The 26,077-nt window shown below is 53.2% G+C and overlaps 3 protein-coding genes and 4 non-coding genes across 9 annotated transcripts; 5 read left to right on the plus strand and 2 right to left on the minus strand.

Annotated features, from left to right (window-relative positions):
- Window positions 1-7,179: 7,179 nt before the first annotated feature.
- Window positions 7,180-12,893, minus strand: SURF6 (surfeit 6). The gene is made up of 5 exons (XM_070594702.1): window positions 12,139-12,893; window positions 10,852-11,055; window positions 9,908-9,996; window positions 8,635-8,838; window positions 7,180-8,448 (listed from the first exon to the last, which is right to left on the minus strand). The coding sequence occupies exons 1-5, from the start codon at window positions 12,230-12,232 to the stop codon at window positions 7,969-7,971; spliced, it is 1,071 nt and encodes a 356-aa protein (XP_070450803.1). The 5' UTR covers window positions 12,233-12,893; the 3' UTR covers window positions 7,180-7,968.
- A 3,160-nt stretch (window positions 12,894-16,053) lies between these two features.
- MED22 (mediator complex subunit 22) lies at window positions 16,054-23,242 on the minus strand. 3 transcript variants are annotated; one of them, XM_070594714.1, is made up of 5 exons: window positions 23,069-23,242; window positions 22,316-22,491; window positions 20,498-20,578; window positions 19,638-19,846; window positions 16,054-16,869 (listed from the first exon to the last, which is right to left on the minus strand). In XM_070594714.1, exons 2-5 carry the CDS (start codon window positions 22,436-22,438, stop codon window positions 16,680-16,682), a joined length of 603 nt encoding a protein of 200 aa, XP_070450815.1. In that variant the 5' UTR covers window positions 22,439-22,491; window positions 23,069-23,242; the 3' UTR covers window positions 16,054-16,679. The 3 variants fall into 3 exon arrangements, with proteins under 3 accessions (XP_070450815.1, XP_008539589.2, XP_070450816.1); XM_008541367.2 differs by having other exon boundaries at window positions 23,099-23,228; XM_070594715.1 differs by lacking the exon at window positions 23,069-23,242 and adding an exon at window positions 22,839-22,958.
- On the plus strand, window positions 23,225-26,061 carry RPL7A (ribosomal protein L7a). Its single transcript, XM_070594713.1, has 8 exons — window positions 23,225-23,340; window positions 23,749-23,869; window positions 24,191-24,340; window positions 24,598-24,738; window positions 24,928-25,007; window positions 25,310-25,440; window positions 25,665-25,734; window positions 25,903-26,061. Exons 1-8 carry the CDS (start codon window positions 23,338-23,340, stop codon window positions 26,005-26,007), a joined length of 801 nt encoding a protein of 266 aa, XP_070450814.1. The 5' UTR covers window positions 23,225-23,337; the 3' UTR covers window positions 26,008-26,061.
- Window positions 24,037-24,111, plus strand: LOC139079776 (small nucleolar RNA SNORD24). The gene has a single exon (XR_011533711.1). It is a non-coding gene; the product is annotated as a small nucleolar RNA SNORD24 (small nucleolar RNA).
- LOC139079773 (small nucleolar RNA SNORD36) lies at window positions 24,781-24,855 on the plus strand. Its single transcript, XR_011533708.1, has one exon. It is a non-coding gene; the product is annotated as a small nucleolar RNA SNORD36 (small nucleolar RNA).
- LOC139079774 (small nucleolar RNA SNORD36) lies at window positions 25,167-25,239 on the plus strand. Its single transcript, XR_011533709.1, has one exon. It is a non-coding gene; the product is annotated as a small nucleolar RNA SNORD36 (small nucleolar RNA).
- Window positions 25,519-25,585, plus strand: LOC139079775 (small nucleolar RNA SNORD36). Its single transcript, XR_011533710.1, has one exon. It is a non-coding gene; the product is annotated as a small nucleolar RNA SNORD36 (small nucleolar RNA).
- Window positions 26,062-26,077: the final 16 nt, after the last annotated feature.

The following is a 26,077-nucleotide window of genomic DNA, read 5'->3' on the forward strand; positions in this document are numbered from 1 at the left end:
GGCATTTTCAGTGTTTAAACTCGGAGTTACATTGTTTCTCCACCTGTCACCAGGTGATGAATTCCCCATACTCCCTCAGCTTTTCTTTCCTGTGGTGTATCTCCTACTGTGCAATGCTGCTTCTAGAAATGAGGCGTTTCTGAAGCCACCTGCCACCAAAATGCATCACCTCCTCTCTCCACTCTTCTAGCCAGCTGCAAGATGCTGAGGACACAGGGGCACTCCGAGCGGCAGGGGCAAGCTCCCCAGCCTTGAGGCTTCAGGGGCGTGCCAACTACACACAGGATTGGTTGAACATCCAGGCCTTTTGAGGTGCTCCTGTGTCATTTTCACACGGGGTTACCCTCTCCCAGCTCTCCTGAATTCAGGACGGAAAATGATTTGGGAGTGATTGCTGGGTGTGGATGGGATAGGACAAGAGAATCCTAAGACAAGGCTGCAGGTCAACCAAGATGGAAGAAAACTGTGCTGCATAATGCAATCCCTTCCCAAGATCTATATCCAAGAACTCACACACACACACACACACTTTAAGGCTATAAAATGCTTTTTGCACCCACAAATGTTAATTCATAGTAGTTCCATAATCTTTCAGTCTAAATACTCTCTAACACCCACTAGGAATTATTCTTTGACTCAGAGGAAATTCAGAAGTGTTTTTAAACTTCCAAGCATGAAATTTTGACAATTACCTCTTAAATTGTTTAACTAAATTGTGCTATGGTATGATAGCATACTTCCCATGATGCCAGTTCTTTGAAACATAAGACTTGGCTGAGGGACCAGTGAGGCCATTTCCATCACTATTCCATGTGCTGGGAGAGTGTGGACTGTTCTCAGATACACTGTTCTGTGTCCATTAGATCAAGCTTGTGAACTTGATCATCCAAACTGGTTTTTGCCTGCGTTGTATATCAATTCCTAAGAGATGTTAAAAATCCCCCACTTTTGTTTGTGAATTGCTTTCTCCCTGTAGTTGTGTCGGTTTTTGCTAAATGGGTGTTAAGCTGTGTTATGGGTACACGTCAGAACCATTCTACCTTCCAGGTGAGCTGAACCCCCTTCCAACACGAGATGACATTCTCTCTTTGGTGGTGCATTTCCTCCTCAAGCCCCGTGTCTAATTGAGACACACCAGCTTCCTCTTGGTTACACTACTTCTTACCTGGAGTTTAGTCAAAAGAATCTTATTAATGACTTTATTGAAATATAATTCACACACCATAAAACTCATCCAAGTTTTGTGAGAGAGTGACATCAGTGTCATCGCAGAGTGAGCTTGCTCGGGACTCTCCAAACCAAAATACAACAAAAAGGAGCAACCACATTCCAACAAAAAGTATCCTAATACCACAGGAATCCTCAGAGACCCACGGCAGCCAAACGATCGAGGGCGGACAGGCTGGAGCCCCCTCGAGGAGCTGGAACAGGTCAAGAGAGCTCTTTGCTCCCTCCCCTAAAGACTGGGATCACCGCCAGGGTGGCTCCATCAGGGAAGAAGCAGGGGAGGGGTCAGGCATCCACAGGATGGCCCATGGCTCCATAGCTCCCTTGCAGCCTAGAGGGAAGCCCTCTAATGGGGCAAAAGCTTTCGCATGGGGTGACCTCATCAAGCCAAGACCTCAGGAGACCAGACAGTGAGAGCCAATCGGGGAAACCCAGGTCTGTGCACAAGAGAAAGTGCCCCCTCTCAACCCCCCAGTGATGCTGCCCCATCTTGGCTGAAGGGGAGGGCCCAGAATATGTGGCTCTTGATCCCCATGTAGTGGCGAAAGGCTGTAACTGCATCTGAATAAAATCACAATGGGGAAGACCCGTCCTTCCAGCATCCGTCAATTCATCAAATCTCCAGACCAGAGGGAAAGCCAGCACCCAGAATTATGTCCTGAGGACTTGGAAATAAGTAAACTAAAAGAAAATGTATTCAGAATAGCTATTGTCAAAAAACTCAATGAGGTAAATGAAAATATAGAGAAACAACTCAATGAGTTCTGGAGTTACTTCACAAAAGATTGAAACTTATAAAGAAGAATCAATCAGAAATACTAGGGATGAAAAATACAATGGACAAGATAGGACAAAATAGGGAAAAATAGGGATTCCCTGAATGCTCATGTGGACACCATAGAGGAGCAAATGAGCAAAATCAAAGATAGACAGGTTGAATGGCTCCAGACAGAGGAAGAGAGAGAACTAAGACTAAAAAGAAATGAAGAAAATCTCCAAGAAATAGCCAAGTCAATGACAAAATGCAACATAAGAATTACAGGTATCCAAGAAGGGGAAGAGGAGAATGGAGCAGAAAGCATGTTCACAGAAATAATAGCAGAGAACTTCCCAAATCTAGTGAACGAGACAGAAATGTGTGTGGAGGAAGCTTTCAGGTCTCCTAGATATGTCAATGTAAAAAGACCTACTGCAAGGCATACAGTAGTGAAACTGGCAAAAATGAATGACAAAGAGAATTCTCAGAGCAGCAAGGCAGAAGAAAATAACCTAAAAAGGAACCCCTATCAGACTTTCAGTGGATTTCTCTGCAGAAACCTGACAAGCCAGAAGAGATTGCAGTGACATATTCAAAACTTTAAAAGACAAAAATCTTCACCCAAGGATACTCTATCCAGCAAAAATCTCCTTCAGATATGAGGGAGAAATTAAGTCTTTCCCAGACAAATGAAAGCTAACGGACTTCACAGCCATGAGACACCCCCTGCAAGAAATCCTCAAGAAGGCCCTCATACATGAAAAAAGAAAAAAAGGGAGTAAGGGGTCACAAATCACAGAGTAAGGAGACAGATAGAATCAGAATAGGACAGCAAATATTCAACTATAGCATTAGGATAAAAGGAAGGAAAACACCAAAAACAAAGACAATCTTGTCACTTTAACCACAAACTCACAACACAAGTTGGAATAAGAGATGAAAATAATAACTTAGGAGGGGAGGAGGAAAGGGACTGAATCAGTTTAGGCTAAGGAAATAAGTGGACACCAGAAAATGGACTATTTTATGCACGAGATTCTGAATACAAATTTCAGGGTAGCCACTAAACTTAAAAAACAGAACAGAGACACAAAAAATAAATATGGAAAAAACTAAGAAACACAGCATAAGAAATTGCAGAAGTCAATGGGTAGGCCAAAACACACAGGATGAGAAACAAAGGAAATGCAGGAAAACCGGAAAACGAGTGAGAGAATGACAGCATTAAGCCCTCATACATCAATAATCACCCTCAATGTAAACGGACTGAACTCTCCAATAAAAAGACACAGAGTAGCAAAATGGATTAAATAACAAGATCCAACAATTTGCTGCCTCCAGAAAACACACCTCAGCTCCAAGGACAAACACAGGCTCAGAGTGAAGTGGTGGAAGACAATACTCCAAGCTAATGGCAAACAAAAGAAAGCAGGTGTCGCAATACTTATATCAGACAAAGTAGATTTCAAGATAAGGCAGGTAAAGAGAGACACAGAGGGTCAGTATAGAATGATCAAAGAGACACTACAACAAGAAATAATGCTTATAAATATCTATGCACCAAACACAGGAGCACCAAAGTTCATAACGTAACTATTAACAAACCTAACAGAAGATATAAAAATAGCACAATAATAGGAGGGGACCTCAACACCCCACTCACATCATTGGACAGATCATCCAGACAGAAAATCAACAAAGTAACAGTGGAGCTAAACGAAAAGCTAAAACAGTTGAACTTAATAGACAGATATAGAACACTCCACCCAAAAACAGCAGCATACACATTCTTCTCAAGTGCACACGGAACATTCTCAAGGATAGACCATATGTTGGGAAACAAGGCAAGCCTCTATAAATTTAAAGAAATGGAAATAACAACAGGCATCTTCTTCGATCATAATGCTATAAAGCTAGAAATTAATTACAAGAAAAAAGCTGACAAAGGGACAAAGACGTGGAGACTAAACAATATGCTATTGAAGAAGCAATGGATCATTGAGGAAATTAAAGAAGAAATCAAAAAATACCTGGAGGCAAATGAAAATGATAATACGCCATACCAACTCATATGGGATACAGCAAAAGTTGTATTAAGAGGGAAATTCATCGCAATACAAGTACACCTTAACAAACAAGAAAAATCCCAAATTAGCAATCTTAAACTACACCTAACTGAATTAGAGAAAGAAGAACAAACAAAGCCCAAAGTCAGCAGAAGGAGAGAAATAATAAAAATCAGAGCAGAAATAAATGCTATTGAAACAAAAAAGGCAGTAGAAAGGATCAATGAAACAAAGAGCTGGCTCTTTGAGAAGATAAATAAAACTGACAAACCCCTAGCCAGACTTACAAAGAAAAAAAGAGAGAAAGCTCAAATAAACAAAATCAGAAATGAAAGAGGAGAAATAACAACAGACTCCACAGAAATACAACGGATTATAAGAGACTACTACAAAAAACTATATGCCAACAAAATGGATAACCTGGAGGAAATGGATAAATTCTTAGACTCTTACAATCTCCTAAAGCTGAGTCAAGAAGAAGCAGACAATCTGAACAGACCAATCACAAGGAAGGAGATTGAAACAGCAATCAAAAGCATCCCAAAGAATAAAACCCCAGGAACAGGTGGCTTTTCTAGGGAATTCTACTAAACTTTCAGAGAATCTAATATGTCTACTTTTCAAGCTATTCCAAAAAATTAGGGAGGATGGAACACTTCCTGACACATTCTACGAGGCCAACGTAACGCTGATACCAAAGCCTGACAAGGACACCACGAAAAAACAGAACTACAGGCCAATATCGCTGATGAACAAAATTTCTCAACAAAATTTTGGCAACCCGAATTGAGCAATACATCAAAAGGATCATACATCATGATCAAGTGGGATTCACACCAGGGACACAGGGATGGTTCAACATCTGCAAATCAATCAACGTGATACACCACATCAACCAATTGAGGAAGAAAAACCACATGATCATCTCAATAGATGCAGAGAAAGCATCTGACAAGATCCAACAGCCATTTATGATAAAAACTCTGAACAAAATGGGCATAGAAGGAAATTACCTCAACATAATAAAGGCCATATATGACAAACCCACAGCCAACATCACACTCAAAGGGCAAAATGAGCACCATCCCCCTGAAAACAGGAACGAGACAAGGATGCCCTCTAGCACCACGCTTATTTAACATAGTACTGGAGGTTCTGGCCAGAGCAATCAGACAAGGAAAAGGAATAAAAGGAATCCAAATAGGGAGGGAAGAAGTGAAATTCTCGCTGTTTGAAGATGACATGATCTTATATATAGAAAACCCCAAAGAATCCATGGGAAAACTTTTAGAAATAATCAACAACTACAGCAAAGTTGCAGGGTATAAAATCAATTTACATAAATCAGTAGCAGTTCTATACTCTAATAATGAACTAACAGAAAAGGAACTCAACAACATAATACCATTAACAATCACAACAAAAAGAATAAAATACCTTGGGGTGAATTTAACTAAGGAAGTGAAAGACCTATACAATGAAAACTACAAGGCTTTTCTGAAAGAAATGGGTGACAACACAAAGAAATGGGAAGACATTCCAGGTATGTGGATTGGAAGAATAAACACAATTAAAATGTCCATACTACATAATCTACAGATTTAATGCAATCCCAATAAATGACATTCTTTACAGAAATACAACAAATAATCCTAAAATTCATATGGGGCAACAAAAGACCCCGAATTGCTAAAGCAATCCTGAGAAAAAAGAACAAAGCTGGAGGCATCACAACCCTGACTTCAAAACATGCTAGAAAGGTATGGTAATCAAGACAGCATGGTACTGGTACAAAAACAGGTGTACAGATCAATGGAACCAAATTGAAAGCCCAGAAATAAAACCACACATCTATGGACAGCTAATCTTCGACAAAAGAGCTGAGGGCATACAATGGAGAAAAGAAAGTCTTTTCAACAAATGGTGCTTGGAAAACTGGAAAGCCACATGTAAAAGAACGAGAATTGACCATTCTTTTTCACCATTCACCAAAATAAACTCAAAATGGACCAAAGATCTAAAGGTAAGACCTGAAACCATAAGGCTTCTAGAAGAAAACAGAGGCAGTACACTCTTTGACATCGGTATTAAAAGGATCTTTTCAGACACCATGTCTTCTCAGACAAGGGAAACAACAGAAAGAATAAACAAATGTGACTTCATCAGACTAAACAGCTTCTTCAAGGCAAGGGAAAACAGGATTGAAACAAAAAAACCACACTCTAACTGGGAAAAAATATTTGCAAGTCATATATCCAACAAAGGGTTAATCTCCGTAATATATAAAGAACTCTCACAACTCAACAACAAAAAATCAATCCACCCAATCAACAAATGGGCAGGAGACATGAACAGATATTTCTCCAAAGAAGATATATGGATGGCCAATAGGCACATGAAAAGATGCTCATCATTGCTGATCATCAGGGAAATGCAAATCAAAACTACACTAAGATATCACCTTACACCCATTAGAATGACAAAAATAACTAAAACAAATAGTAACAAATGCTTGAGAAGTTGTCGAGAAAAAGGAACCCTCATACACTGCTAGTGGGAATGCAAAGTGCTGCAGCCACTATGGAAAACAGTATGGAGATTCCTCAAAAAATTAAAAATAGAAATACCATATGACCCAGCCATCCCACTACTGGGTATCTATGCAAAGAGCTTGAAGTCAGCAATTCCAAAAGTCCATGCACCCCTATGTTCATTGCACCATTATTTACAATAGCCAAGATGTGGAAGCAACCTAAGTGCCCATCAATTTAGGATTGGATAAAGAAGATGTGGTGTATATATACAATGGAATACTACTCAGCCATAAAAAAAGGATAAAATCATCCCACTCACAACAACACGGATGGACCTCGAGGGTATTATGTTAAGTGAAATAAGGAAGATAGAGAAAGGCAATCTCTGTGTGACTCCACTCATAGGTGGAAGTTAAACATGTGGACGAAGAGAACAGATTAGTGGTTACCGGGGGAAAGGGGGTGTGGGGGGTGGGCACAAAGGGTGAAGGGGTGCACCTACAACACGACTAATAATGTACAACTGAAATTTCACAAGATTGTAAAGTATGAAAAACAAAAATTAATTTAAAAAAAAACAAAAAACTCATCCAAGTTTTGTCAATTTGGATTTAATTCCACCATCTCTCATTCTCTTCCACTCACCTGGCTGAGTTCCAGGTGTTCTTCTTTCCCTTTCTCTGGCCGCCTTCGAGCTTGGTGTCCTCCCACCCCATTCCATTTTTTCCTTCCTCCCAGTTTAGTTTACACTGTTTCTACCTTTTCATCATGACGTTAGAATTTTTAATATGCATGTTTAACTTAAATTCCAGTGTTCACCCTTCTTACAAACACACTCGGAAGAATTCAATTCCAGCCCCTCTGAGGTTGGCCCCACCCTCCCCGGTACCGGAGCCCGTCAATTCCACCTTCAGCCTGGACTATGGGAGTTGGATTTTCGTCCCTTCCGGATGAGGTCTGGGCTGACACCGGCAGTCACAAAGGCCATCCCCTTCCTGCCCCGGTGAACACGGTGGGCGGGTGGGCGGCAGGAAGGGGCCAGTGAAGAGCCCCCAAACCCCAAGGCCTTCCACACTGCTCCCTGGCCCCTCACCCTGTAAGCTCTCAGGGAGCTTTCCAGCCGCACAGAAGGAGGCTGGAGCTGGGTTCGGCTCACCCTTCCCCAGGTCTGAAGGATCTGGGCCCCAATCCTCAACGTTCTCTTTCGCACATGCACCCAGAGCCTCAGGCCAAGCCTGTAAGGCGAGCATCCACTTAGCAAGGAGGAGCCGAGTCTGCGCGGACTAGGGGTTCGCCAGCGTCACTCGACGTGGAGGTCCTCCTCGAGCCCAGAGGGAGGTGCGGCCCCGGGGCGGGGACGTGGTCTGGGCCCGGCCGCAGACGCTCAGGCCAGGCCTGCGCGCTCCAGGTCCTGCGGCAGGATGCGGCCCTTCCTGCGGGCCTTCTCCAGGCGCCGCTCAGCCTTGGCCGCCTTCTTCCTGCGCAGGTTCTGCCGCCGCCGGTCCTGCCGCCGCTGCATCTTCTCCACCACGTGCGCCGTGCGCTTCTCCCAGCCGCGCTGCCGCTGCGCCCGCCGCTGCTCCTTGCGCTTCAGGGCCTCCTGCAGCAGGCGCTCGTCGTCGCGGATGCGCACGCCCTCGGCCTTGTACAGCAGGTTGGTCCACCGCATCTTGGCCTCCAGCTCGCGGGCCTGGCCCTCGTCCCGGCCCCGCAGCTCCTCCAGCCGGTCCTGCCGCGCGCGCACGCGCTCCAGCAGCTGCCGGTAGTTCCTCCCCGTCAGCGGCGTCAGGTTCCCCTTCAGCTTCTGCCTCTTCTCCTTCCTGCGCTGCGCCTTGCTGGCCGGCTCGTCCTCGCTCACCTCCACCTCAGGGGGAGGAGCCGCAGCACCCGTCACTCCAGCCTCGCCCACGCCGCCCGCGGACCCTCCGCAGCACCCCGGCTTCACCGACGGGCCCGCGGTCCAGAGGCCGGGTGGGCCAGGCACTCATCCGAGGCCACAGCCAGCACGGAGCCCGAGCCCTCCGCGCCTCCACGCGGCCCCCAGCCTCACCTTGTTGAACAGCAGCCCCGTTTGCCCCTGCGCCTCCTCGCCGGGGGCCTCAGGGGGCAGCTGGGCAGCCTCTGCGGCCTCCTCGGTCTCGGCCGCCTTCTCCTTTGCCCTCAGCTCCTTTCGCTTCCTCTTCCTCCGGTCCCGCTCCTGCTTTCTCCTCCGTCTTTTCTCTAAAGTGGCGGGGGACAGCTCCTTGGTGCTGCCCTGGAGGGAAAAGTGGGTGTTCATTTTAAGGTTTTCCCAACTTGGGAGTCCCCGGCTCTGGCACGTGGAATCAGCAGGAAGGCACGTGAGGAAATCCCTGTGCAGTGTTCCTACTGAGCTCAGGGTTCCACTTTAAGATGACCTATCACCCAAAATGCAAGGGACCCCACATGGGACAAGAGGACCCCCGAGTAGGAACCGTGGCTTCCAGTTTCCAGGTACTGACCACGTGCCAGAGCACTTCACCGACACTAAAACTCCCAACAAGCCAATAAAGGAGATACTGTCCTCCATCACTTTATAGATGAGAAAGACAGGTGGCTTGACCGAGGCCACCAAGTAGAACTTGCTGTCAGGTCTGAAGAACTCAGTGCCTATGTGGACCACAGCGCTGTTGTGCTGGTGACATCTCTGGGCTCTGTTCTCAGTGACAGCCTTTTCCATCCCCGGGCCAACAGCAGGGCTTCGGACCATGCCCTGAAGGAAGGCCAGGCCAGAGCCTGGATCACCTCCTAGGAGCTGGCCCCCAGGCGATGCTGAATAAAGCTAGGGGACTGTCCTCACACAGCAAGAAGGCTGGGGGAAGTCCCCAGAGAAGAAGCAGATGGTGGCCAAGTCAGAGGGGGGATCATGCCATTCAGCAGAAAGAGCTGAGGTGGTCACCTTGCCTCAGGCCCTTGCCGACCTCATAGGCCTGTCATGACATTTAGATGGACAGACGTGCCCCCAGAGGGGTGTTCATCATGGGCGGCTTCCCAGAGGGAGGAGGCTGAGCCTCTCTCCACAGCCTGCAGAAGGCAGGGGTCCCTGGGGACAGAGGCTCCCCAAGACGATGAGAACTACACCCATCTCTTGCAGAACAGAGCTGCCAAGGCCCTGGTGGGACCGGCAGCAGACATGGGAACAGTGGTCGAGGCCCATCCCATCAGCCGCACATTTCACTGAAGTGCTGGTCAGGCCCACAGTGGCCAGCAGAGCTGGCAGCTGACCCGACAGAGAGCACCAAGGCATCTTCTCCTTGGGGCAGAGCAGGCGCTGCTCCCAGCACCCCAGAGGTCTCCCCACCTACCTGGGCCCGGGCCTCCTGGATCTTCTCATGCAGCCGCTGCCGCAGAACGTCCAGGGCAAAGAAAGAGTCAGGCTCTGTGCCTGAACCATCTTCAAGGAAGGAGACAGAGGAATGAAAGGAGATGCCCCACCCCGCCCCAGACCGTTCTGTCCCCTCCCCAGGCCAGCTTCACAGCCTGAGTCTCCACCCACTGCCCGCGCCCTGGTAGCCACTCGTGGATCTGCAGGGCAGTTCCAGTGAATTCTATCCCACCTGTTGAACCTGGACTGGCCCCCAAGACATCCTTGCGCAGTATGATTTCTTTTTTTTTTTAAAGATTTGCACCTTGGTTAACGACTGTTGCCAATCTTTTTTTTTTTTTCTGCTTTATCTCCCCAAACCCCCCATGTACATAATTGTATATCTTAGTTGCAGGTCCTTCTAGTTGTGGGATGTGGCATGCCACCTCAAAGTAGCCTGATGAGTGGCGCCATGTCCACGCCCAGGATCTGAACCCTGGGCTGCCGCAGCAGAGCGTGCGAACTTAACCACTTGGCCATGGAGCCGGCCCCCGCAGTATGATTAAAAATACTTCCTACAGATCAAGTGAAACCCATCTCCCACTTCTTTCCACTTCTGCAGCCTGGGCCCTCCCAAACAAGTCTGCTCTCACGAGCCCCTTCAGAGACTTGAGGGCGGTGAAGCTCTTCAATGCAAGCTGCCCCAGGTCCTCAGTAGGAGATGGCCTTGCCCCTAGCCAACTCGGTGGCTATCTGGCCTAAAACCACAGCGTACTTCCCCAGGTCCCATCCACCCACAGAGCCCCAGTGATCTGTCCCCTGAAAGCTCACTCTGGGAAGTCTCGAGCTATCCAGTGTGCCTGACAGAGTCCTATTCTTAACCAGAAAGGACCACATTTGCGTCTGACCCCAGCTGGCCCTGCCCATGTCCCTAGAGTCCCTCACCTGCAAGGGCCCCTGCAGAGCTGGAGGCCTCCTCCTCCTTGGCTGTCACTGGCTTCCTGGCCCCAGAGGCTGCCGGAGACTTCGCCCCCAGGGCCTGGGCCTTAAGCTCTGAAGCCTTCTCCTCCGATGCCCGGGGTTTCCTCTGTGCTTTCTTCCTCTTCTTTTTTGGGGGCCCAGCAGCTTCTGAGCCTCGAGTTTTGCCAGCTGAAACACAAAACGAGAAAAGGCTGCCGTCCCAATCTCTGTGATTCATTAAACAGGCAGGACGGCCTCGCAGAGGCTTCGATGCCAGAAGGATGCCAAAAGCAAATCAGGATGGAGGATCTGGAGACCCTTATCCACAGAGCTCAGAACCATATATTCCTAGAAAGCAGACTAGCCACATATATCAAAACCCTGTCAAAGGTCCACACACTTGACCCAGCAGTCTGTTCGTGAGAATTCATCCTGGGTATGCACAAAGATTTGGCCTCAAGGATGCTCATCACAACGTCGTTTGAGAGAAAAACTAGGAAAACCTAAATATTCCATCTCCAGGGACAAATCATGGCACTGCTACACAACAAGCTACTATGTAGCCACCAAATATAATGCGGTAGGCTTTCATTTTAATGGGTGGGAACATGTTTACACTTTAAATGGAAAAAACTACATCGAATAAGAAGTGAATTGTTTTAGTGACTAAAATATACTCATTGAAAAAGGACCAGACACAGACGCAATTTATAACTGAGTGACGAGAAAACTCAATTTTCCATGAAGAATAAATTTCGTTTGTATAAAAAGAGTCATTTTTCCTCTGGTAGTTCCAAGCCAGACCCTGCTGCTCTCCCTCCTCCGGGCCAGGCAGTTCCTACAAGTCCCAGCTCCCTGAAGACCAGGTTCTGTCTGTTTCGCCTGTGTATCTACTTCCTGAGGGTGGCCTCGTCACCCCTGCCAGGTAAACCCCCCACTGGAACCATCATCTTTCTTCCTTCTCCCCATCTTCCCCATTCCACAGGGTCACCTCCTCCAAACCCTGGCCGAGCTTCCTGCCCGGTGGGCGAATGGAGCTGAATCCCTCGGACCCCAAGCTGATGCCTCTAACAAGCAGAGAAGCAGCGGTAACTTTAAGCTTCACTACGTTTCCTTCTAGCATCCTGCAGGCTTGTTTCATGCGTCTACGTGTCTAATCCACACGAAGGCTACTCAGGGTGCGGTATGGGGTAGACAACGACCTCCGCCGCGGGGGTAGTGGGACGCCTCCTTCCGAAGCCCCCCCAGTCCCGGCCCCGGGCTGCGCCTCACCCGACTTGCGCTTCTGCGGCTCCGGGCTGGGCTGGGAGCAGATTTTCCTGGCCAGTCTCTGCAGGTAGGCGTCCTTGGCGAGCAGAGAAGCCATGGCTAGAGATTCGGGGGTCGGGCAGGGCTCTCGGCACCCTGCTCGGGGTAGGAGGGCCGGGGTGCAGCGTCCGAGGCCGGCACCGGCCGCCCCGAGACACCCACAGCCCGCGCCGCGCACGTCCAAGATCACCACGTGCGCAGGCGCCGCCGGCCGAGCGCCGAACCGCCAGCGTGCGGCGCTCGATTAGCCAGGCCTGGCTCCACCGGAAGAGGTGCAGGGCGGGCGCAGAGCATTGTGGGCCGTGGGCGGCCGCCGGCGGGAGCGGGATCTCCAAGCCCGCGACCTGTGGCCCGAAGTGGGGACGGTGCGGGTGACCCCGTGTCCCGGCCTCTCCGCCCCGGGCCAGCGCCGTGCCCGTACACCGTAGGCGCTCAATAACTAGGGGCGCCAGGGAGGGGCGGGCAGCAGTTCGGTACCCTGGGGGCCCCGGCGCCGGCGCGCTCCCAGACCCGGGACTCTGGCCGTGGAGACTGCACGACCGCGGCCTCTGGTGCTGCCAAGAGGAACATGTGACGTGGCGGATAGTGGGGGGCTAAGGAGACGGGGACTGGAGGGAGGAGCGGGGCGCCCGGGGAGAGCTAGGTACTTTGGCTCTGGACAGTGGAATCCCAGACGCACATGTAAAACGAGGCTGGTCCTATTCAGGACTCGCGGGGGGAGGGTTCCCCGGCCCGGGGCGGGTCCACCACACCCTGTCCTTAACTCGCGGGGATTACAGGCTTTGACGCAAGTCCCAGTCCTTTGAGGGCCGCCTTGGGGTCGGAAGGGACGGGGACCTCCTGGTGTTTATTAGGGGTGGGAAGGGAAGGAGGACTCGGAGTCGTAAGTTGCTACCTCGAAAGTCTATTTGAAGAGGCTGAAATAAGCGACTTTTGAAACATGAAGAATTCCAGTTTCTTCCCCTAATGTCTGCCATGAGGCCGCGGTTTCCCCAGAGGTTGTTTTCCTCGTCCTCCCCCACTGTGGATATACTGTCGGCACAGTCTGATCTCTATGCTGAACTCAGGAAGCCTTACCCGTCCCTCCTGGGACCTTCAGTTTAACCATCAAAGCAGAGACACTGATGGGATGGGAATTGGAAAGGAACAAGAGATGATGGCTCCTCTTTCTGCGGGACTCCCAGTCCACGCTGCAAGTCGAGGGTTCTGTCTCCTTCCTCTCCATCTCCAGGCAGGTCTTCACTGGACTTGGGAGTGGTGGGTGTAGATGCCACCAGAGTTGCCGTGCTCCCAAGGGGAGAATAAAGTCACATTCGGAGTGTAGCTCTTGATTATGGCCCTTCGTAATGTTAACAGTTACCTGTTCTGTGTGTCGTGTCTGGAGGCTTTGGCTAACTGATCCTCACTCTTCCCTGAAACCCTGTCTTCACGTGGCTTCGGAGGCCCCAGACAGCACGCCCTCTTCTTCCCCACTCTGCTCCTCCTTCTCTCTGGCTCTCTGAACCACTTCTCTCTTCTGTCGCCTCTCCCCCCTCACTGATCCCTTTTGGGGCTCGTGGCTTGACTGCCGATGACTCCCCTGAACTCCAGACCCACGTTTGGCTATGTAACACATGTCCACCTCTGTGTCCAGAATGGGGGTCTTGACCTCCCCACCGCCTTCCTTCCCCATCTCAGTTAAGGCAGCTCCATGCTTCCAGGCACGTGGGCCTGACTCCTTACTCCCCACATCCAGTCCTCGGGCAAATCCTGTCAGCTCTCCCTTGAGAGTATATCCAGAATTCCACTCGACCCACTCCAGCCACCCTGATTGTGTTCTAGATTTTTTTAAGTATTTTTTTACTGAGAACTTTCTATAATATTTATTTATGTTTTGGTGAGGAAGATTGTCGCTGAACTAACATCTGTGTCTGTCTGCCTCTATTTTGTATGTGGGATGCTGCCACAACATGGCTGATGAGTGGTGTGTAGGTCCACACCTGGGATCTGAACCTGCAAACCGCTGGCCACCAAAGCAGAGTGCGTGAACTTAACCACTGTGCCACCAGGCTGGCCCCTATGTGTGTTCTATATTTTAAAGATTTTATTTTTCCTTTTTCTCCCCAAAGCCCCTCCCCCCCCCCGTACATTGTTGTGTATTTTTAGTTGTGGGTCCTTCTAGTTGTGGTACGCCACCTCAGCATGGCCTGATGAGCGGTGCCATGTCCACACCCAGAATCCGAACTGGCGAAACCCTGGGCCGCCAAAGCAGAGTGCACGAACTTAACCACTAGGCCACGGGGCCGGCTCCAGTGTGTTCTAGATTTTAAAAGACTGTAAGAAATGATAACTAAATGCAATGCCAAATAGAAATAGGTATAAAAAGATTTGGGGAAGTTAGACTATGTCGTGGATGGTACTAGGTGATGATGGAATAATTGTTCGTCTTGGGTGTGATGCTGGCATTGGGCTATGAAGAATAGGGACAAGCTGACAAGTACTCAGGGGTGAGGTGTCACGAGGTCTGCAGTGACATTCAGATGGCCTTAATATATAAGGAAGAGTGAGCAGAGGTGCAGAAGGTGACTCCAGAAAAGGTCTGTGTGGGTGTTCTTTATGCTGTCTTCTAACTTTTCCAAGGGTTTGAACATTCTTGAATAAAAAGCTTAGGATCAAAAGGCGATAAGGACTGAGGATTGACCAGGGTTTAGCAATGTGGAGCCCACAGGGGACTTTAATATATTAGTGTAGCTTGGCCAGAGTCGGAGACAAAACCTGCTTGGCACAGGCTCAAGAGAACTGGAAACAGCCCATTTCTCCACCAAGTCCTGCTGCCAGGGGCGCAGGCTGGAGAGGACAAGGACGCAGAGCTGCCTCGCTTTGAGAGGGAAGAAACTACTTCACTTCCAGGGGGCATGGTGGCACTGGCCCAGCGGAAAGTAAAATTGATGATAAAGACGACTTTCTCAGGTTTTTAGAAATTGAGGACAACTGGAACCCCACCCTAAGTCTGGCCCACTCCTTCCAGCCTTTTCCCCTCATGTGCTTCCATTTTGTTGTAACCTTTCTCTTCCTTAGCGGTTAGGTACAAGTTATTTCTGCAGTGAAATACGGCAGTAAAAGACCACCTATTTTATCAACAGGGAAACACTCAGAGGAGATGCGACTTCCCCAGGCCACCCAGAAAGCAGGGCCAGACCCCAGGCTTCTACCTGTCTGGTGCCTCTGCTTGGCCGTGGGGGTCTCCAGGACCTGAGATGGGTCAGCTTGTGTCCCTCGCTGTCCGTGAGGCTGGATTGTGGGTTTTCACCTCCTTCATACACTGGGGCGATGGACTCCCATGTGGGAAGGAGATAAAGCATGCCAGTGACATTCAGGGCGCAGAATTGAAGTCCTGGCTCTTCTGGGTGACCCTCCCCTCTCAGGTGAGCCAGGCACGGAGGCACTGGGCCGAGCATTCCATCTGGGTTGAGTCTTGCTTTCTGCCGTTACTTCCAAGCTCTGAGACTGTGGGCACAACACTCCAACCCCTTTGGAGCCCATGGCCACTCCTCTCTGAAATGCAGGTGACAGCAGCACTGACTTGGGTGCAGTGAGGACAAGGTAGGACCGGGGGTGCCGGCACCTGGGCCATGTCATGTGCAATAATGGCAGCAGTTTTTCATTTATTTGCCAAATAGGACCTTCTAGGTCCCAGGCAGTTCTAGACGATGGGAATGCAGTCATGAGCCCAAAGTGACTGAGTCCCTACCCCCAGTGCCCCCATGGGGAGAAGGCTGACCTGGAGCCCAAGGTTATCCAGGCAGAGCCCAGGAGCTGTTGTTCCAACAGCCACTGGGAGACCAAGGGTGGTCCTAGACTGATCAGGGATGGGGACGACAAGGAAGAGGAACCAACCAATGCAAAAGGGTGGTTTTATTCAACAGTCTCATTACAGAAATAACGAGAATACATATGACAGCAGAATTAGGAAGGTCCCCCGCCTGGCTTCTGCGTGAACAGGCAGCCCCCCCACGCCCCCGCCCCGGCCCTGCAGAGCAGTCAGCTAGTACAGGGACCCTCAGAGGAGGTCGAGGGGCGGCTCTGCACAGGAGGCCTGGCATGAGGGTGGGAGTCTGGCCTTGGCCAGCACTGTCCACTCTGAACACCCCCCTTCTCCCCCCCACCCCCGGTATTTTAAACGGCCGGCTCAGGTCAGGTCTCTTGACATCCAGCATCTGCCCCACATGTAGGTCCTCAACAGGACAAATTCCTGGAAACTTCCTCTGCCCAGCTGACCAGGAAGGCAGTGAATGGAGGTGACAACTCGGGGGTGGGGCGGGCCACCCCGCAATTGCCTGGGGGAACTATTTTTCCCCAGCACTCCTGGGTGGGCTGTCCCTGGGCTGACGAGGTACTCAAGGAGGTCATGGCGGCTCCCCAGGTGGGAAGAAAGGCTGAAAGGGGTGAAGCTGTGGCGGCCCAGAAGGGAGCACCAGATTTCATTCCTAAGAGCCTTGGGGCCCGGGGAGGGAACCCTGGGAAGCTCAGGCGTGCTCTGTGGGGCCAGGGCCGCCAGCGTGGGAGTGGGCAGGGGCTGCAGCCTGCAGGGGGCCAGCGCTGGGCTCCGGGGATGCCAGCAGAGGGGCCGAGAGGCCATCAGTGGAGTCTGTGTCGAGGTCCAGCCTCCAGTAAGCTTCGCACAGAGGCAGATCATTAGCTTCGCAAAGACTTGAGCTTTTCCACCACCAGAAACCCAAGGAGAGACAGGAGCAGGCAGAGATGGAAGCCAGGGGAGGGAAAAGCGAGACAGAAGCAGAGTTAAGAAACAGACCACACCCCAGACCTGCCTTTCCCCTCCTTTACTCTGCCAAGCAGGCCTGGCTGACAGGAGGCACGAGGGGTCTGCTCTTGCTTCAGGGTCCTGCAAAGCACCCTAAAGTGGGGAACCTTCTGGGACCAGCCATAGCAGGCCATGTGACCTTGGCAGGTCCTTCCACTGACTGACCAATGTCCTTCCTGCCCGACTGCCACACGGCCATCCTAGCCCCTGCTGCCGTCTCCCATCCTGGCTCCACCCACCCTCCTCTGGCAGGGAGCTGCCAGCCTGGCCACCCTCTGCTCACCAGCTGTGGGAACCAGTGTCCAGAGCTCGCTATGGTCTCTCCATGGTCCCCACACTTTGCAAGGACCCTGAGGGCAGAGACCCTGTCTCACTTGAACTTGGTCTCCTATCTCTAACGGGCTTGACAGCATCAGCTTTCAGGGCTGCTGGAAGAGTCGGGGTGAGGATGCAAGTGGGGAGCGTGGCTCTAGAGCACGGACCAGCCCCACACTTGTCTAACTGGCTCTCTCCCGCATCCTGCCCTGCCTCGCGCTACCTCCCTTGCTCCTGCGCTCAGCATTCAGTCTCAGAAACCATCCTGGGCACAGAGTGGGGTCCCCAGGAGAGCAGAGGGGGAGAGGCAGAGGAGGAGTGAACCATGAGCGAGAGGCAGGTGGGCGAGCGAGCGTGGAGGCCGGGCGCGGGCAGCAGGGCTCATGCAGGGGAGAGGCGAGCGCTGGCGGCTGGGGTGGGGCACGCGCAGCCCATGTTGGGGGACTTGCAGGGAGGGGCACATAGCCCACCAGCCCTGACTCAGCCAAGCCCTGGCCACTTACAGGCGTTAACAGACGAGGGAGGCACTGGGCCTTGCAAGGCACCAGGGACAGCTGGAGGGGCCACCAGGGTGGCCCAGAAACCCCTCTGGGTGAACCAGAGACAGACAGGCCAGGACATGGGAAGCCTGGCGATCAGGCCCCCTGGGTTCCCCTGCAGCCCTGCCAAGTGACCTTGGGCAGGTCCCCTCCCTTCTGGCACAAGAGGCAGGGCTGAACTGCTGTCCTGAAACTGCTCAGTCCAGAAGCCTGGCCCTTGGGGGCAGCACAGGAACAAACACAGGGACAGGAAGGGATTCTGCAAAACCAAGTGGGGCTGTGAGCAGGACCCCAGTGGGGTTGGAAACCCCCCAGGGATCTGCTCAGGATCCCTCTCTGAAGGCCTGGTGTGTAGGAGGCAATTGCTGTATGTCTGCTGAGCAGATGGGCATCAGGGACCAGAGGCAGCCCCAGAATCCTCTCGAAAAGTCTAGAACTGCTCCAGCTGGGCAGTGACACTGTCTCTTCCCACAGATGCCATGAGGGGCAGCACCATGAGGGGTGGCACTGAGTCCAGGGCAGGGAAGCCAAGCCCCAGACCACAGGCCCAGTGGCCTCCCTGGGGCTGAAAGGAGCATTTTATTATTCTTTTTAAAGATCTTTATCTTGCTCTCTTTTTTTTTTTTAAAAAAAGATTGGCACCTGAGCTAACATCTATTGCCTATCTTTTTTTCTTTTGCTTCTTTTTCTCCCCAAAGCCCCCCAGTACATAGTTGTATATTCTAGTTGAGTGCCTCTGGTTGTGCTATATGGGACGCCGCCTCAGCATGGCCTGATGAGCAGTGCCATGTTTGCGCCCAGGATCTGAACAGGTGAAACCCTGGGCCGCCGAAGCAGAGCGCATGAACTTAACCACTCGGCCATGGGGTCAGCCCCAAAAAGGAGCATTTTAAATCCACACCAGGAAGGACAGGTTTGTCTGGGTGAGGGTACCAGGGGCCTGGACTACATGTCTTCTGGACTGAGTCTTGATTTTCCAAGCTAATGGGCACAGAAGTGCAAGACTTTCCTGTCTCCAGCCTCAGTTTCCCCTGTGTAAATTACACCTGGACTCTGATTTCTCAGGACCCCTTCAGCTCAAACAGCCTCAGGTTTCAGGATTCAGAGCAGTCCCACAAGGGCCGGGGTGACAGGTCTTGCCCACTGCTGTATCCCTGGGGCCCAGGTGGGCCTGGCATGTTGGAGGGCGCCAGCTCTGTGAACAAGGCTGAGCTGAATAGGAACTCGGTGTTCCAAGTACCTGGGGCCCAGCTTTCAAGGTCATCCTCTGCTTGAGTTTTTTCCTCCTCCTTCCCAGGACTGCCTCGGCACCGTGACACACACACTGTGGGGTTTCGGTGATGCCCACATGGAATTGCATCCCTGGGCAAGCACTGGTGTCCTGGATTTGGGCCCAGGCCTGGGTTGCCAAAAGGAGCTAGCCCAGCCTTAGCTGGAATGTTTAAATATTGACTAAAAAGCTGAGAGGAGCAGACAGGCCCAGAGAGAGGCAGCCATCCCCAAGACAGGGACGTTGGTCCTGCCCTTCCTTCTCCAGGCTCAGCCCTCCCAACCTCTGAAGTCCTGTGGTTTTCATCCCGCTGCCCAGGGCCTGGTAGATGGTGTAATTGTCTGTCGATCAAATGCTCTGACCATGAGCTCTGCTCTGAAACCCAGCACGCGGCTCTGCTGCCAAGACCAGGAAGGGTTTGGAAAGACAGGACCTTGAGGGCTGCTGGGTTGGGCTGCCAGGTCAGGCTGGGCCACAGCTGCTGGCTGCGCCCAGGTCTGCAGGCTCCGCTCCATGAGGAGTCCAGCCCTATCTGTACCTGGATGAGTAATACTCCTCCTCCAGCTCGTACAGGTCGATGGAGATCTCATCCCGCAGGGTGATGAGCTTCCGGTCGCACTCCTCCTGCAGCGCGCGCAGCTGCTGGTTGCGCTGGTCGATGGCCTCGTTCACCGACGGGAAGTCGTTGAGGATGAGAAACTGCTTGAGGTCGGACACCAGCTTCATCAGGGATTCGCCAGCTCGGACCTGTGGCGATGGGCACAGGGGCAGGCACGATGAGGGAGCGACAGGAGGGCAGGGTCCCCGGCACCCACCTGGACCGCATGAACCGCCTCCACGGCAGGCCTGGGGGAGGTGGCAGGTGCCATCGACTTCCCAGGCCCTACCCTCACTTGGCCTCTGGCTCCTGCTCCTGTGAGACACATTCTGCTTCTCAAAACCTCAAACCCTACAGACAGAACTACAATCCTGTCTAACTGCCTGCCCCTGCTCGTCCTTGGGGGCAGCACACCAGCCAGGGGGGCGGGATCCCTTTGGGACCTCTCCTATGCATTTTCATCCACAGGCACATCCCTGTGGGAGTATCTGGTTGATGTCGTTGTTCTGTGACATCAGAAGGGCTCAAAATTCCCATCCTGTTTCATTCAGCAATTTGCTATTGCACCCATAAGGAATCTCAAGGAACTTTCTCATCAGCAAGGAAGTTTCTATCCCCTGCACAGCACTCTACAGGATGGACGTGACCCGCGACCTGCCGGCCCCTCACACGGCTGCCACAGACAGCCCTCCCTCTCGAGGGGAGTCTCCTGAGAAGTGGTTTGTCCCCCACCCAGGAGCACCCAGGAGGGACCACAAGGCTCCTGGAGCCCAGGCCATGCCCTCCACCTGGTGACTCACGATGTTGGCGGCTCGCACGTGCATCTCGTAATTGTCCTGCTCGCCCTGCGTGGCCCTCGACACCTGCGTCTCGTCCTCAATCTGGAGAGCAAACGAGAAAGCCTGGACTCAGCGGGCGCCCGGGCCTCCAGGTGACCAGCTGCAGAAGACCACCCTCGCTGCGTCCTGTCGCCTCTCCTGCCTTCCACCCTGGACTCTGCTAACACACCTCGGGCACCGCTCCACTCCACCCCATCTTGCTCTGGTCTAAGGAGGTAAGAGGCACCTCCTCAGGAAAAATGGATGCCGACGTACGATGATGCTGTGCCAGGTGCAGGGAGATCTGGTCCAGTGCTTTTTGGGGTGTGAGCCCTGTTCAGTATGGACTCGCGTCACTAGCTCGGGCACTCAGCAAACTGCTGGATGGATGAGTAAAAGGACAGTGTTATCTTTTTTCCTCTCCCCAAAGCCCCAGTACATAGTTGAAATATCTTAGCTGTAAGTCCTTCTAGTTCTTCTGTGTGGGACGCTGCCTCAGGATGGCTTGATGAGCAGTGTGTAAGTCCGCACCCAGGATCCCAACCAGGGAACTTAACCACTATGCCACTGGGCCGCCCCCTACTGTTCGGACAGTGTATTTTTTAAGCCACCATTTACTGAGCACTTCTGGAGTGCCCAGCACCACGTTAACTACTTGACCGTCATCACCTTACGAATTTCTCACAGAAGCCTGGACTGCCATCCCTGGTTTACAGGTGGGCAAACTTGAGGTCAGGACAGGCCAGAGAGCACACTCAAGGTGCCTTGAAGGGTAAATGCACGAGCCTGCCTGGCCAGCCTTGTCCAAGACTGCCCCCGTCCATCCACTGGACAGGGCTTCTCCAGGAGCCTTGCCAGAGGACAGGCTGGGTCAGGGCTCCCCAAGGGGTTAGGAGCCAGACTTCCTGGGTTCAAATCCTGGCTCTGCCAGTTATTATCAGAATGACCTTGGGCAAGTTACTAAATCTTCTGAGCCCGTTTCCTCCAAAAACGGAGAGGACAATGGTACCCGCCCCATAGAGTTCTAGTGGAGATTAAGTGGGATAGAACCCAAACAGCCCTCACGGCACAGCCTGGCGTGTCATGAACACTAAACAAGTAAACAAACGTGAGCTTTCATCATTATTATTATTGCTCAAACGAGCTTTCCGCTGGCTGCAGCGGCCATGCCAAGGTCCAGCCCCATGTGCTGCGGCTGCAGCCTGGCAGGCTGGCCTGACCCAACCCAGCTGCTGACCGCTCTACCCACCTGGAGGAGCCTCCCCAGCTTCTCTCCTGACTGAACTCACTCCCACCAGCTACGATGTCGGGGTCCCTGTCAGGTCCTGAAGGAACTGGTTTACACAGATAAACTCATCTAGTCATCATAAAGATCCATTAACACAGGGGAAACTGAGGCACTGAGACATCAGGTCCCCATGCAAACCTAGGCTGCTAGGCAGTGGAGCTGGACACTGAAACCCAGCAATCTGACTGGAGTCCCAAGCACGGCCTCACCAGGACCTGTCGTTAGTTGGTTTATCTATTGATCTATTAACCTATTTGTTATGGCAGATCCCCCTGCCGCCCTCCCAGATGTTTTCCCATGGGGACAAGGGCATTGCCTGTATGTTCACTGCTGTATCCTCACGTCCTGGCCCAGAGCACGCACTCCACGTAGGGCGGGCGCTGTTGAAAGCAACCCCCGTGTGACACCCTTCAGCAGAGCAGGCCAGTCGCTCAGCTCACCACCGCCCAGTCTCTAGAGCCCGCTCCTCCCCTTGGTCTCAGAGGGGCAGGAGAGCCGCGGCCCCCACGCACCTTGGCGGTCTTGATGATCTCGGTGAAGTTGTCCATGATGGACTTGATGTCGTCCTTGAGGCGCTTGTTGTAAGACTGCAGCAGCGTCTCCTTGCTCTGCGGCAGGGCTCTCTGCTGGGCCATGGCAGGGCCTCAGGCCGTGCAGGGGACAGAGGCCTGGGGCCACCAGTCAGCACCTGGGACCCAGAGCCTGGAGTGAGCGAAGACGACCCTAGCCACCCACCCTGCATGCCCCCACCACGTAGAACGTGCAGATCTCCGGGTATTCCGTTTCTGCCAAACAAACACGTCCGATATGGCACACAGGCGCGCTGCGGGATCTCCTCTGCCCACGCCCTCCCCCTGGGGGAGCTCATGACCCAAGGACCCCCTCAAAAGCCGGCTCCGGCCCGGGTTCCGCAGAGGCTGGGTGCGCGCGTGTCCGCGAGAGGCCGGCAGGAGCTCGCCACCTGCCCCCGCCCAGCGGCTTCCGCGCCACCACTCTCGCCCCAGCCCCTCATCCGACGCCTCCTTCCCACTCTACCCCCGCCGCCCTGCTCCCGGCCGCCCGCCCTCCGTCCACGCCGCGGCTCCGGAGGGCAGCCTCGCTCCGCGGTCTCTGCTGGGACCACCCCGCCCCGCGCCGCGCGCCTCTGGGCTGCGCGCTCCGCGCAGGGCACAGCCGGCCGACCGAACCCGCAGTCTCTGAGCCACTTTGGGGAAATCGCAGAGAGAAAAGACGCCCACCCAACCCTGCGGCCCCAGAGCCCACACCTGGTCCACAGAGCCTGGTCCGGCGGGTACCTGGTCCGGGCGGTGAGGAGGAGCGCGCGCCCCTCCCGGGAAGTCCCAGATCCCCGGAGCCTCGTCGCACACCGACCAGCCGCCTGGCTCTAGGCGCCGCCCCCAACCCCAGGGTAGGCGAAAGGAGTCTGTCACTTTAAGCCCGAAATCCCGCGCAAGCGCCAGTTCTCGCGATCTTCGAGGTCGCATACATATTACCCACAATTCCCTTTTCTTTCTCTCTCCTCCAGCCGCCCAAGATGGTGAGTGGGTCGCTGTTTTGCCAGGCTGGAACTGGGTCCGGGCTTTATCCGCCGCCATCCTTCTCGGGGCGCGGCCGCGCGGGGGTCCCTCCACCGCCTGGCGCGAGGGGAGCCCCGCGGGGCCTGGTATAGAGGCTTTGGGCCGGGACAGAGTCCGGCGGCGGGCTGGGGGAGGAGGATGCGGGAGCGCAGCGCCGCAATGCGGGGCGCGGGGCTCACGGGGCCGGGGGCTCCTCGCCGTGGTGGGGGCCCCTCGCCGTGGTGGGGGCCGCCCAGGAGCCTTGGGCGAGGGTTCCGGGGCCGCCCCGCGGTGTCGGTGTGCGGGCGGCGGCGAGGACGTCCTCCCCGCCGAGGTCGCCGGGGGGCGGCGGGCGGGGCGCGCCCATCTGACGGCTCGCCTCCGCGCAGCCGAAAGGGAAGAAGGCCAAGGGGAAGAAGGTGGCCCCGGCCCCTGCGGTCGTGAAGAAGCAGGAGGCCAAGAAGGTGGTGAACCCGCTGTTCGAGAAGAGGCCCAAGAACTTCGGCATCGGTGAGCGGCGGGCGGGCGGCGCGGGGCGGCTTCAGGGTTTGCAGGCGGGGCTGCCGGGCGGGGTCGCGGCCTGGCCGGGGACCCCCAGCTCTCCGGGGCCGGGCGCCTCGGCTGCTTGCTGAGTGGGGAGAGGGCTGCCGGGCTCCCTGCGGCCCGCGGTGTTTGCGTGCAGATGATGTGAAGGAATATTTGCTATCTGAGAGACGGTGACGACCCTTCAGACCACCAAGATCGCTGATGCACCTGCACCCTCGTAGGGGCGGCCCTGGCCGCGAGCGTGGGGAGCGCGAGCCTCTCACGGCGTTGCCCTGTGCTTCCCAGGACAGGACATCCAGCCCAAACGGGACCTCACCCGCTTCGTCAAATGGCCCCGCTACATCCGGCTGCAGCGACAGAGGGCGATCCTCTATAAGCGGCTCAAGGTGCCTCCCGCGATCAACCAGTTCACCCAGGCCCTGGACCGCCAGACAGGTGAGGTGCTGCGCGGCACGGACCCTGCTGGATGCGAGGCCTTGCGAGGGCGGTGGGCATTTTCAAGCAGATGGGTTCATTAAGACGAGTCCCCCAGCTTTCGGAAGGTGAAGGTAGCCTAAGCGAAGCGATTACGTTCGTGGCTCGAGGATTTCTCAACTGCAAATAGCACAGTCAGGACACAGATCTAGCGTTAATTACGTTGAGTGATAAAGATCAGAGCTTGAACTGCATGTCTAAACTGGCTGTTTCTACAGCTACTCAGCTGCTCAAGCTGGCCCACAAGTACAGGCCAGAGACAAAGCAAGAGAAGAAGCAGAGGCTGCTGGCCCGGGCTGAGAAGAAGGCTGCTGGCAAAGGGGATGTCCCCACTAAGAGGCCACCGGTCCTTCGAGCAGGTGAGTGGGCCCCTCCTCACAGGGTGCACGCGGGCAGGCTGTTGGCGATGATGCATGAATTTCTTCACCTGGAATCACCGTGAAGAGTAAAATCCGAGCTTTTTAACCCTGAGTCATAGTTGGGCCCAGACGCACCACACGTGCACACACAACACCCCCATGCTCATGTAAGCTGGCTGTGTGTTCTAGGGGTCAATACTGTCACCACCTTGGTGGAGAACAAGAAGGCTCAGCTGGTAGTGATCGCGCACGACGTGGATCCCATCGAGGTACGTTTGGCTGCTTTTTCAGCCATTGGTTCCTACACTTAGATTGTCTTTGCATTGATATGGGGAAGATACAGTTAAGCTAAATACTGAGCCTGGCACCGTAGGCCAAGGTGGGGTGACCAGGACTGTCAGTACTGACAAGGGATCAAATCATGGCTCTTGCGATGATGTGAGTTTTTCACTGAATTAAACCGTGAAGTGCAAACACATGAGCTTTTTAACCCTGAGCAGTTGCTACCAAGCTAGCATTTAAATTACCGTTTTTAATGAGAATATAGCCTAGAGCTAACGGTGTCTTCCAGCTGGTCGTCTTCCTCCCTGCCCTGTGTCGGAAGATGGGGGTGCCCTACTGCATCATCAAGGGCAAGGCGCGGCTGGGGCGTCTGGTCCACAGGAAGACCTGCACCACCGTCGCCTTCACACAAGTCAACTCGTACGTAGGGGCAGCCCCAAAGCTAACGCCTAAGCTAGAGCGCGTGGCCTGTCAGAAGGGAGCGCATTGTCTGAGCCTTTGCCGGTGATGGTTGCGAATTTCTTCACCTGAATAAACCATGTGGCCATTTTGTATCTGAGGCAAAAGTCTTGTTTGGAGCTAAAATGAAGGCATTCCTGCTTTTGGAAGGCCGCTGACCCACATTTTCCCTCCTGCCCCATTAGGGAAGACAAAGGAGCTCTGGCCAAGCTGGTGGAAGCTATCAGGACCAACTACAACGACAGATACGACGAGGTAAGGAGCAGCTTTACGTTAACTGTCTTGGGGAAGTCCAGCCTTTCATCACAGGACTGGCTGGCTCGGAACTCTTTCTGAGCAGTTGTTTGGCTAGAACAGCAAGGTCGAGGGTGCTTTGAAAGCCTCAGAAAACCACAGGCCAGGCTGACTGCCTTTCTTTTGCAGATCCGCCGTCACTGGGGAGGCAACGTCCTGGGTCCAAAATCGGTGGCTCGCATCGCCAAGCTAGAGAAGGCAAAGGCTAAAGAACTGGCCACCAAGCTGGGCTGAGCTGAGCGCATGCAGTTGAGTTTTCTGTACATAAGTAATAAAAACTCTTCTTCAGTCAGTGTCAACTGTG

This window comes from Equus przewalskii, chromosome 26 (genome assembly GCF_037783145.1).
Source record: "Equus przewalskii isolate Varuska chromosome 26, EquPr2, whole genome shotgun sequence".
NCBI lineage: Eukaryota > Metazoa > Chordata > Mammalia > Perissodactyla > Equidae > Equus > Equus przewalskii.

What these genes read in the sequence shown, in the direction of transcription:
- RPL7A (XM_070594713.1), top strand. An exon ending in GCCCAAGAACTTCGGCATCG is followed by an intron (nt 23,870 to 24,190) that starts GTGAGCGGCGGG and finishes TGTGCTTCCCAG; the next exon opens with GACAGGACATCCAGCCCAAA. An exon ending in GGCCCTGGACCGCCAGACAG is followed by an intron (nt 24,341 to 24,597) that starts GTGAGGTGCTGC and finishes CTGTTTCTACAG; the next exon opens with CTACTCAGCTGCTCAAGCTG.
- MED22 (XM_070594714.1), bottom strand. Translation starts at nt 22,438, where the DNA reads ATGGCCCAGCAGAGAGCCCTGCCGCAGAGCAAGGAGACGCTGCTGCAG. An exon ending in ACGTGCGAGCCGCCAACATC is followed by an intron (nt 19,847 to 20,497) that starts GTGAGTCACCAG and finishes CCATCGCCACAG; the next exon opens with GTCCGAGCTGGCGAATCCCT. An exon ending in GAGGAGTATTACTCATCCAG is followed by an intron (nt 16,870 to 19,637) that starts GTACAGATAGGG and finishes GTGGTGGAAAAG; the next exon opens with CTCAAGTCTTTGCGAAGCTA.
- SURF6 (XM_070594702.1), bottom strand. Translation starts at nt 12,232, where the DNA reads ATGGCTTCTCTGCTCGCCAAGGACGCCTACCTGCAGAGACTGGCCAGG. An exon ending in GCCGCAGAAGCGCAAGTCGG is followed by an intron (nt 11,056 to 12,138) that starts GTGAGGCGCAGC and finishes TTTGTGTTTCAG; the next exon opens with CTGGCAAAACTCGAGGCTCA. An exon ending in CTCTGCAGGGGCCCTTGCAG is followed by an intron (nt 9,997 to 10,851) that starts GTGAGGGACTCT and finishes CCTTCCTTGAAG; the next exon opens with ATGGTTCAGGCACAGAGCCT.